This window comes from Triturus cristatus, chromosome 3_2 (genome assembly GCF_964204655.1).
Source record: "Triturus cristatus chromosome 3_2, aTriCri1.1, whole genome shotgun sequence".
Classification (NCBI taxonomy): Eukaryota; Metazoa; Chordata; class Amphibia; order Caudata; family Salamandridae; genus Triturus; species Triturus cristatus.
The window spans coordinates 1192409344-1192421564 of NC_140584.1; the positions used below are offsets into that span (position 1 = coordinate 1192409344).

A 12221-nucleotide genomic window follows, 5' to 3' on the forward strand; every position below is an offset into this window, starting at 1 on the left:
GGAAGATGGTTATAAGTGGTCGAGACAGTGTTGAGAGGTCAGATTAAGGCCTCTTGGTGAGTGGTAAGGTGTGGAAAGTTGTGAAAGGTAATCAAAGTTATGCCAAGCAAGCCTTTGTGTACCCTGGTAAAGGCTTTGAATTTTGTCCTCTGCTTGACTAGTAGTCAATGGAGTGACTTTAAAGCTGGAGTTAAGGGATCAGCCATATTCAAATCGGCCCTGGTCATGGTCCAGGCCCGTACCCCTGCAGACAGGAGCACACGCAACCCCAGACCCATTTCAGCCTTGTTGGGCCTTCCAGTGAAATATAGTTTGATTCCCATGTCATAGTGAGCTCGAGCGACCTCTCGGAGCACCGGTAGCACTTGAGGCATCTCTCTTAGAATGCCATAAGTCACTGGTAATTACTCAGGCCACAGTTCAGCTCAATGTTGTACTTTTTCCCACTGTGCAGCAATCTTCCTTCTTCAGATGCACACTTCTCCCCCCTCAATTTTACATGTAGTGATAGACACTGTCAATCCAGTCATAAATAAGAGAATAAATGCCTCCCTGTTATTAGCCAAAGATCCCAATGAATGGAAGCCGGCAGCAGTCAAACCACTCCAAAAGAAACAACTCGCCGATCCGACCACCCTTACCAACCTTCGACCCATCTCCCTACTCCCATGTCTAAGCAAAATCACTGAAAAACTAATTAATTCCCAATGTATGACCTTCATGGAAGGAGCAAATATCTTACACCCTAACCAATCAGGTTTCAGGCCTCAGCACTCTACAGAACACTGCTGAATCTCTTAAAGCCACCCTTGATCAAGGAAAGAATGCTGTACTGGTCTTAGTAGACCTATTGGCCGCATTCAATATGGTCTCACATGCCATCCGCCTGGACCGTTTTGAATCCTACGGTATCTCTCATCTTGCCCTGGCTCAAATCGTTTCTGTAAAACCGCAGACAAGTCATCACCCTTAGCCAATATCACTCTGCAGGAAAACCCCTGCTTTCTGGGGTTCCACAAGGGTCCATCCTTAGCCCAGTGCTCTTTAATGCCTATATGGCCCCATTGATTAATCTGATATCGTCCTTTAACATCGAGACCATCTGATATGCGGATTGCACGCAGCTAGTCTTGGTTCTAGACAAAAATACCACACTGGCGGAATTAAACCTCTGTCAATGTCTCAACGTGGTTTTTCACTGGATGAAAGCCAACCACCTAAAATGCAATTCAGAAAAGACAGAAATTATGCCTGTGGGGAAAGGGAACACCTTCTACCCCAGTCTATGGTGGCTATCTGACATCCCACCTCACCCTAATACAGTAAAGGTAGCCAGAAATTTAGGACACAAATTTGACGCAACTTCCACCAGCAATCATTAGCAGTAGCTGGGACCTGCTTTCACATGATAAAATCACTTAAAATGTTTTTTGGGCTTACTCCCCAGTTCAGCAAGACGAGCAGTCACAGTGGCCCTAATTAAACCTAGATAGGACTACTGCAACAACCTCTATGCGGGCGCCAACAAGTTGCTCCTGCACAAACTCCAGATGGTACAACACACAGCTGCCCGCCGAGTACTAAAGTGGCCCAGGAGATCATTGGCTGCTTTGGAAGCATTACACTGGCTACCTATTCAGAAAAGAATCCTGTTCAAGATCCTGATAATCACCTTCAGAATCTTCCATTCCTCGGGTCCTCTCTACCTCCTGCCCAGGTTTGCGCGCTATGTACCTCACCGTACTCCTAGATCATCTAACGCCAATCTGCTAAAACCCCCAGTCTTTAGATGTGTCTCAAAAGTGGGTAAATCTCTCGCAGTGATCGGCTCCAAAGCCTGAAATCAACTCCCCAACCACCTTCTTTTTATCCGATCAGAAACTTTTAAGAAAATCTGAAAATTTGAATTTTCACAGCCCCTGATGCACTATGCAATGCACTCATCTAAATCACTTCTCCACCTTAGTCTTCCCTGTCTTTCTAATGATTCATCTAGCACCACGGAGTGATAGCTGCGCTGTACAAATACCTGTTAACATATCATAACATTATGTTGTTCAATATTGTTTTTGACTGAAGGCGATATCCTGTGATAGTGATCTGTTATCGCTGATAGATTTCCCCACACTGACCCCCTGTGTGTGTATTTTTTTCGGTAGAATAATCTATAAACTATTGTTTTTCACTGACCCCTGTGTGTGTATTTTTTGCGGTAGAATAATCTATAAACTTTTTTTTTTCTCGGGTCCCAGACTGTCCTGTCTATCTTTAATCGTTTGAGATTTACACTGTTCCCCTCACCCTGTTTCATGATTGTTCTGGTGACTCTTTAGCAGAGTTAGATGTTTGCTGTCTCCCCTCAGTTCCTGGCCTGTTCTAATGTTTTAATGTTTTGATTTGGCATGAGAGTTGTACCGCTTCCTCTTCTGCCTATTTCCAAATCTGTCATTTAGTCTTGCTTTGTGAGAATGAGATGTGCCTGGCTCTCTGTCCGATACAATACCTGACCAATTAATTACTACTTTTAACAGAAAGGGATATACCGTGTTCCTGGCTGCGACCGCCTGGTGAAAGACCTGAAGCAGAAGTTCCTACGAGGGAAGGGACCACTGCCTCTGAACAGAGTGGATGACATCCACGCTGTGTGTGGGTTGCTTAAGGACTTCCTCCGCAACTTAAAAGAGCCCCTAGTCACTTTCTATCTTCATTCACGTTTCCTGGAGGCGGCTGGTAGGTACAGAGTTTAGATTTTTCTTTGAGCTTGGACCTATCGCATTAAAAGATATTGATTGATTCCTATCCATTTCATAGTGTTTAAAACATCTAACCTACCATCTAAAAGACTATACAAGACATTTTTATTTCTCATGGTTTCTTATGAGACATTTTGCCTACCTACAGTGTGCTTAGTCCGCCCACTGCTTGCCGTTGGTTGGCTTCCTTGTCACTCTCATTTCCTTGCTCCACTTTGATCAGATTGTGGCAACTTCACATCATCCTCATGTGTTTGTCCCGCCCCTGGAGCATGGCTCAAGGACAGCTTCTTTGCCCAGTGCAGTGTCCATCCACTGCTCGTGCCTTCTTCAGAGACAATTATTTTCTGTTTACTTGCAGCACCTCATAAGAGTGCATGTGTTGGCCGGCCATCTCCCCCTCTCCCTTCCCCTCTGGCTCCACATCATTGCTTGCCTGCTCTACTCATCGTTGCTGCTGGACCCATCCCCCTGCACACACCTCCACTCGTTGCCATCTGTCTTCTTTAATTGTTCCTCTCATAACTCAACTCACACTGCCCCTATCTGAAATGAGCAGGTCTCAAACTCTTTCATCAGTAGGCTCGCTCTAGTAGGACATTGTCTTGAGACAGTTAATAACTTGTTATGATTTCTACCATTCATCTTCGATACCTGAACACCGGGCTAGGACTCCCACCGCTCAGCGCCTCACAGTGTAATGATGACACCATTGGACCCCTTGCTACATCCTTTTGTGCTCACACCATTATCTTCCTAGTTCTAGTTCTCTTTTATCTTGTCAACTTAAGGCATAAGATTCGAACTGAAGGTTCTAAGAGGCAACTTAACATATAATCAAAGTATATATAGCACACATGCCAAACACAGACACTTTGAACCAGAGGAAGTAGATTTCAGATTCTTTATTTTGAATATTTAGGCAAAAGGCAAGTACAGCCAACGCGTTTCACCCGTGGCGGGCTTCTTCAGGGCAAAGCAGAGAGATACTCCTACGGAAAATCAAGTTCTATTTCCGTAACGGTTGCACTAATAAGCTGGCAGCTCACTGTGTATATTGTGGAAATATGGATTTTTATGATCAGTTATGTCCCCTATCTTGGACCCCAACGGTTTCATGTATGAATCACAAGTACATGTATGTTCCCTCCAGTTCCAGTTATGAAGACGCAAACACATGTGCGTCCACCGTCAACATGTCCTCTTTCAGATCCCCTATGAATAGGCCGGATATTCCATTCCTAAGTATGAAAGGCCACCGGCTTTATATGGTTCACTTATGCCATTTTACAGTCCAGGCAAGTAGGCCCTGATTCTGTCATCGAACTCTTCTTGCCTTCTGCCTCTGAAAGCTCCAGTCTGAGCCTGCATCTGTGACCATGAACTTTGTCTCATTCTCTGCGCGGCTCACGAAGCCTGACATCAGCTTGCTGCCTGCCAAAAACTGTATTTCACCTTCGAAGTTATCTGCTCCGTTCCCTGCCCGATGCATTCCTGTCTAGTAGTTTAAGTAAACATTCTTCCAGCTACCAAGCAAAGGCCCGGCTTCTCTGTCTTTATGCAAGTAATTCATAGCCCTATTACTATGGAAGATTTCCACCCACGCATCTAGTGTAGACACTTAGACGCTTGTACACGCACTAACAGTCAGTATAGTCAGTATAGAATAAGATTCTACTCTAAGAGACCTCTCTTTTGGATAACATAGTTCTTTAAACATAGGATGTTAGATATGATTTGGGATTAGGTTGACTTGACCCTCCAGACTTCTGTCGCCACATGTAGAGCTAAATGTCAAGTCCCCTTCACCCCCTAGTTGCACGTCAATCACACGTCATGCTGCTGCGCGCGCATTTCTGCCAAGTATTTCTGCTGACATTGCGAAATTCTTTCATAAGAACCACCCTATTATGACATCACATCTGATGACGTTCTTTCATCACACCCAGTTACGCCTATTTCTACTACGCACGAATATATTATCCACACTATCAATTGTTACGCCTCTTGTATTTGCCTCATTGTAATGCCTATTGTATAAAAGTGATTGATTGTCAATAACGTATGTACTTCACTTCCTGAACCTTCGTGGTGATGGAACTTGGAGCAACCGATTATAATCGACCATTGGAATAAAGCCCATTCCGAACCTCTAATACCACGGATTCTGCCTCTTATTTACTGAGCTATTTTATTATGTTTCTGTATCAAATTAAGTCCCGGTAATTAAATTATTTACCACATGAATGGCGCCCGAACAGGGACACTTTCTCATCTCACGCGCCGGCGGTGCGTTGCAGGCCCGGTCTCCTGCCACAGCTGGACGGACAACAACGCGTACCAGCAGGATTTCCTGTATCTCCCTCCGGTCAAGCGGGGGCGACTGAGGCTGCGATCAACACCCAGACGAGGCGGTGAGAAGTGCGAAGTATCCCGACCAGAGCCTAGCTGAGAGAGCAAGATCCGAGGTATACAGAGGCCCACCAGTTTCCGAAGTCCCGAGTCGAGTCCAGTTTCCGAAGTGTTCGAGTCGAGTCCAGTCCGGTTCAAGTTCAGTTCAGTTTCCGAGGCCTTCCGTTTCCGAGCTACCCGGTGAGTACCATTACTGGGGAGGCGTTCTGACGTGCACATAGGTTGTGCCGGTCAAGACGGGTTTGGGTACACAAATCCGGTCTGCACTGTTTCAGCAGTGTATCTGTACTGTTTAGCAGTATATCTAGTATATCAAGTATATAAATTCAGAATAATTCAGTTAAAGTCGAGTATTATGTTTAGTGATTAAGTTTTCCTTAGATCGTCATCATCATTGTTGCTCGGTTAAATGTTAAATGTTAAATGTTTTAAATACGTTCTGCATATTGTGGTATGAATGACTGTTCATTATTGTGTTTACTGTATTAAGTTTGTTCAAAATCAAGTATCAGATCAGTTTTCAATATGCCGTTCTTTTCGAAATTAAGACAGATCACAACAAGAAAAGGGGTACTCGAAGAAGCCGTTCCTATTCCTCCTAGGGACACTCCAGGGTACTTCATGTATCATAAACATGGCTTAGACGCTATATTATTTCTTGATTTATGGGTAGACTACATCAAGGAATTACCAGAAAGTCAGAGGTGGCCCGCAGCTGGGACCTGGGATGCAGAGTGCATCATGAAAGTAGAGGAAGAGTTATGGAAAAGGAAAGTCAGACAGTCACAGAAAGACGCCGTTGAGTTATGGCGTAAAGAATCTCATAGACGTACAGAAAAGGCACTCCGACAGGAAGAGAAAAATAGGGAGAATCCAAATAAAGTCCGAGAAAATCTATTAATTGAAGAAGGCACTCGAGTGAAAACAGAACAAATGGACAGACAAAGAAATGCCCTTCTGAATGGGATGTATCCCCTTCTGGCCGAAGGATTACCTAAGGCTACTCCGGAGATACCAAAAGACTTGCCACCCCCATTATTTCCAATAAAGGTACATCCTAAGGGGCATCCTAGAACCGCAGAAGATGTTTTTCTTTCCTCATATTTAGATGACGCAGCTCCCGAGTATGCTAATCCCGCCCCACATAGACCGCCTGCCAGGGAGGTTCAACGCCAAGATCCAGTACCCGTATCTCTACAGCAACAAATCCTGACACAAGTTCCGGCAAGCACATCTGTTTCTACATCTGTTCCTACAGCTACTTCTATAGCTGTGTCCACACCTATAGTTGCTGTATCACGTTCAACGAATCCTTTCACGCCCGATACCCCAGATGGGGCTACGGGAGGTGCTACCAACATTTTTTCTACGCCACCCAGAATAAATAAACTTACCTTTCAAGAGTCAGCACATTCACGTACCCCCAAACTCATAAATGCCCGTACGCTTAAGGAACTTCTTATAGATTGTAGATTTGACCCTGTGCCCGGCAAAGAGGACGAAATGATCATGGCATCATTACGTATCAGACGAGCCGCGGTGTATTTAGGGAAGTTACCAGGAATGACTGCGCATCTAGATAATATATACCATTTTGTCCAAACAGGGAGAGATTCTGAATGTATTAACAGAGCTATGGAATACCAGAAAGTGGAGATACAGGGGGAACTGTTACGTTTCCTTATAAATTGTGTGATCAGAAATCAAGACCGACCGGGGGTAGACCCGGAAGCAATGCAAATTCTTACCAGATGGAGCCAGAATATATCAGAAGGGAGACATGATAAGCAAAATTGTATAATAGCCATGTGCCGAAAGATCCGTAAAGAAATAGAACGCCTACACGAAGAAAGATTAGCGGTAGACCAGTTCGAACAAAGCGAGGAGGAAGGATCAGGACTGCCCACAGGACAGTCAGAAACCATAGCCTATGTAGGTAGAGGAAGATCCTGTAATAGTACTAGATGTTTTATTGACCCGATACGTCCGATATGTCCAGATAATAACAGAAATTTTCAAACACCTATAATAAATATAAAGTCTAACGAGCATTCATTCCAAGCCGCTGACAAATTACTCCGAGAACGAAGGGGTTATCATTTTCTCGATTCTATGGATGAACAAGAATTAGCCAGGTCAGCCGTCCATTGGGTTGACAGTCCCGGAAAGTATGGTGATGATACAGTAGCACACACATTTTTGAATCTCACCCCAGATGAACAGCGTTTAGCTGGGATTTATATGATTCAACAACTCCTTATACTATATCAGAGTCAGCATTCGGATCCTGGTCCCTTGCCTGATATATTGACTGAATTACGCATGAATAGATGGAGAGGTTCAGGTACTAAATTAATTAAAGAAATACTAGAATCAAGAAAACAGTACATCCTTTTTGTATGCCCAGAACATGTCTCATTGCCCATCAAGGAAAGAACCACGTATTACATGGACAGACAGAATCCCTTACGAGAAGTGCACCCAATAAAAGGCGAGGACAATGAGTTTAAACGCGTATTTGTATATACGCCCATATCGAAAATAGAATTGTTAGAAATGAAGAAAGTGGTACCCAGTCATGACAAAGACCCAGCGGGTTTTCACAGAGAAATTAAAGACATGTTACTCATGGGAGAGTATACCTACCCCGACATTATGACGATATTAAAGGTATTAATGCCTGCTGGCATTTATGAAAAACTCAGGGAAAAAGAGTGGGAGGTAGGAGACCAAAAGATAGAATGGTCAGCATTAGAAGCAGAAGAGAAGGCCCGAACTGCAGGAGCAGGACTTGGGGATAAAACTAAAGCACTACCAGGTTTACTAGTACAGGTACTGCCACGTTTATTAACTACGAAAAAGGAAGATTGGGGTACAATTTCAGCCTGTAAACAGAAGCAAGATGAAGACACTAGTGATTTCTATGCCCGATTTGAAAAATGTTTTGGTATAAATAGTGGCATAAAAGCAAGTAGCGAATCATACCCACATCTGTTTGTGACAAAATTAGTAGAAAATTCCTTGCCTCAAGTGAAGAATAGAGTATTAAAATTCGAGAGTACCTGGCAAGGTAACACTCCATCACAAATGTTACAAATGCTACAGTACCATCACAATAGAATTAGAGAGGAACAAGAACATGAACAAAGACGCATGAAAGACACGAAAATGAAAATGCTAGTCTCCCAGACAGTTCCAGCTGAAGGACATAAAAAGGGTACGACACATTCCGGTGATTCAACAGGACCTGTAAAAGGGACATGCAACTATTGTAAAAAGCCAGGTCATTACGTACACGATTGTCCAGTTTTGAAACATAATATCGCCATAGGTAATACAAAAGAAAGACCACGGCCACCCAGACAGGATCAGAATGAACAAGGAGCCCCGCAGCATGCACAGTCCATGCCAGCTCCACCACAGTCTATACAGTTTGTGCCAGCTGCACCAGCGCTGCCTGTTGCTGCCACACAAACCACGACACGACAACTGTACCAGACCGCACAGTACGACTATCCTGATTATCAACGATACGCATGAACAAGCCTAGAGAGGGAAGTTGACTTACCCCTTATCGAGGTCCCTGTAGACCAAGAAGGACCTTATGTTCATAGTGAATTGTTAGGCCAAGACAGAAAATTTTTACTCGATACAGGGGCAAGTCGAACAACTATAAAACGTAGTGAAGTTCCAGGGGTACCCCTCTCAGGCTCACAGAATATTTCCCTTGGTTTTTCAGGAAAACCTATTGTTAATGAAGTGTCACAGCCTCTTCCACTTACGATAGGACCTTTGACCCGAACTACAGATTTATTGCTTACTAAATCATGTCCAGAAAACTTGTTAGGTATAAAAACACTGAAAGCTCTAGGAGCTATAATATGTTGTTCTCCGGAAGGAGTAAGATTGTTTTTACGAGATTTTAAAGGTCACTATGTGTCTAGAGACATGGATCCCCGACTGCAGACTTTACCTACACATCTATGGGCACAAGGCCCTACTGATGTTGTTTGCATGAATATTACACCATATCGAGTTACACTAAAGGCAGGAGTGGTACTACCACGAATGAGACAATACAAGTTACCACCAGATGCTGTAGTGGCTTTACTGCAAATCATTGACGAGCTTATTGCCCAAGGAGTGGTTGTGGAAACAGACTCCAATATATGTAATTCACCGATAATTCCGATTCTTAAACGAACAGATCCGAAGGCCCCGCCAGTATATCGATTGGTTATTGATCTGCGCGAATTAAACAAATGCATTGTGCCACAATTCCCTGTGGTCCCAGATATCTCGTCATTACTGACAGCTATTGATTCCGAAGCTACATTCTTTACTGTAATTGATCTCAAGAATGCCTTTTTCAGCGTCCCAATAGATCCGGAAAGCCAATATTTGTTCGGATTTAGTTTAAATGGACGTAGCTTTAAATTCTCCCGCGCACCTCAAGGATTTACGGAAAGCCCCAGCATCTATAGCCAAGCACTGAAACGAGAACTCGACAGTATCCACATGCCAGTTAACACTGCCTTGCTTCAATATGTCGATGATCTACTGATCACCGCGAGAAGCGAACCCGAATGTGAGAAAGCATCACTGACAGTTTTACAATTTCTAGCCGAAAAGGGGCACAAGGTGTCCCCTTCTAAGCTGCAATTCTGTGTCCAGCGAGTTGTTTATCTTGGACACTCGCTGTCCAAGGAGGGAAGGCAGCTTACACCCGACCGCATTCAGTTAATAGCTAACATGCCAATACCCAAGACACAAAAGGAGGTGCGGGCTTTCATAGGCCTCACTTCATATTGTAGGCAGTGGATCCCTCAGTATGCATTTCTAGCAAAACCACTCATTCAGTTGACAACGCAGGAGGCAGCCATATCGACTGTTCTCCCTTGGACTCAGGAACATACACAAGCTTTTGAAAGCCTAAAGAAAGCTTTATGTCAAGCACCTGTCTTAGCAACGCCATGTTATAGTAAACAGTTTACACTTTTTGTTACAGAACGCGAAGGTACTGCCTTGTCAGTACTCACACAGGAACAAGCAGGATCACACAAACCATGTGCTTATTTTTCTAGTACATTAGATCCCGTAGCTCAGGCTTTGCCTGCGTGTCTGAAATCAGTGGCAGCAACGGCTTTAGCAATCAGACAAAGCGATGCTATAGTGTTAGGACATCCATTGACAGTTCAAGTACCACATGCAGTAGAGGTTCTTGTGAATAGAACGCAAACACAACACTTGACTATAGCGCGACTTACAGGATACGAATTAACATTGTTTCAGCCACATATAGAAATCAGACGTTGTAACACATTGAATCCTGCCACACTTTTACCTGTGATCGGAACAGACCCACTGGCCCATGACTGTATTGAAGTTATTACAATCACGACGAAACCCAGACAGGACTTAACCGATGTCCCATTGTCAGACCCAGACCTGACGTTGTATGTAGATGGTTCATGTATGAGAACAAGTACAGGAGAGTTAGTGGCCGCTTACGCAGTCACAAAAGACACTGAAATCATTGAAACAAATTGCATAAATACCTTGTCAGCTCAAGCCGCAGAGCTTATCGCTCTGACACAAGCCTGTATTCAAGCCACAAATAAAAAAGTCAACATATACACTGATTCACGTTATGCATTCGGAGTCGTACATGACTTCGGCGTGCTGTGGCGAGAGAGAGGTTATTTAACTTCCCAGGGTGCCCACATTCAGCACGGACCCCTCATTCATGCCTTATTAGATGCGATACATCTACCCACGGCAATATCAATTATGAAATGTAAAGCTCATACGAAAGTTACTGATATCATTTCTCGAGGCAATGATCTAGCTGACAGAACAGCTAAACAGACTGCTCAAACTCAAACATCCGACATGACAAAGACAATAGTCCCGACGCCAACACATTGTATGACGGTTAAAGATCCTACTCTTGACGTAATTGATATACAGACACATGCTACACCAGACGAAATAAAGAAATGGACTGAATTAGGAGGGATCCAAACGGATCAAGGATGGTTGATGAAGGAAAAGTCTGTGTGGTTCCTTCCTGATTCAATGGTCCAGGTTATAATTAACACTGTACATAGTCCAGCGCATCTAGGGGAAAAAGCTATGCTAGACAGCATTCAACACATTTGGTTCAACAAACATTTACGAGCAGCAGCCAAACAAAAAGTTCGTACCTGTATGATCTGTTGTCAGTTCAACCCAGGAAAAAGCGTTCCCGTAGAACAGGGTGGATTTCAGCCTCCTGATCACCCTTTTGAAGTCCTCCAGATGGATTATATCCAGATGGAACGATGTCGAGGATTCAAATATGTTCTCGTAGTTGTCTGCGCTCTTTCCCGTTGGACGGAGGCATACCCGGTTTCAGATTACACTGCCCCGACTACTGCCAAACAGTTGGTTCGAGAATTCTTCCCACGGTACGGTTTACCACGTGTTGTCTATTCAGATAACGGTCAGCCGTTCTCATCCGAATTAATGAAACATGTTTCACTTTTGTTAGGCTATCAGTGGAAATTCCACTGTGTCCGGCACCCCGAGGCAGCAGGTCTCGTAGAAAGACATAATCAAACCCTGAAAATAAGATTGTCCAAAATATGCAGAGAGAAAGGTGTCGACTGGGTAGTCGCATTACCAGTTGCACTCTTTTACACAAGAATGGTAGCACACTCTCGAACAGGGCTATCCCCGTATGAGGTGATCTTCGGCAGACCACCAAATATGTGGGGGACGCCCATTCCACGCAAAATAACTGATATTGACTGTAATATGCTGACAGATTACTTGGCTTCCTTGATGTCTGCACTACAATCTTGTCGTTCACAGGTAGCTGCAGCTTTTCCTGACAACACTGAGGTGAAGCCCCATGACGTAATTCCAGGCGACCTGGTCCTAGTGAGGAACTTTGATCGAAAGACTCAGCTGGATCCTAGGTGGAAGTCGCCTCAGCTGGATTTGCTCACGACAAGGACAGCCGTGAAGATCGAGGGCAGAAAAGGCTGGATTCATTCAAGTCATATCAAGAAA

At 44.0% G+C, this 12221-nt stretch overlaps 1 protein-coding gene across 1 annotated transcript in view; it reads left to right on the forward strand.

Moving 5' to 3' along the window:
* Positions 1–12221, forward strand: part of LOC146859417 (rac GTPase-activating protein 1-like) — a 404586-nt gene that overhangs the window by 359382 nt on the left and 32983 nt on the right. The window contains exon 13 of the mRNA XM_085647164.1: positions 2532–2730. Within this exon, the coding sequence (XP_085503290.1) occupies positions 2532–2730 (199 nt within the window). The remainder of the gene's footprint in view (positions 1–2531; positions 2731–12221) is intronic.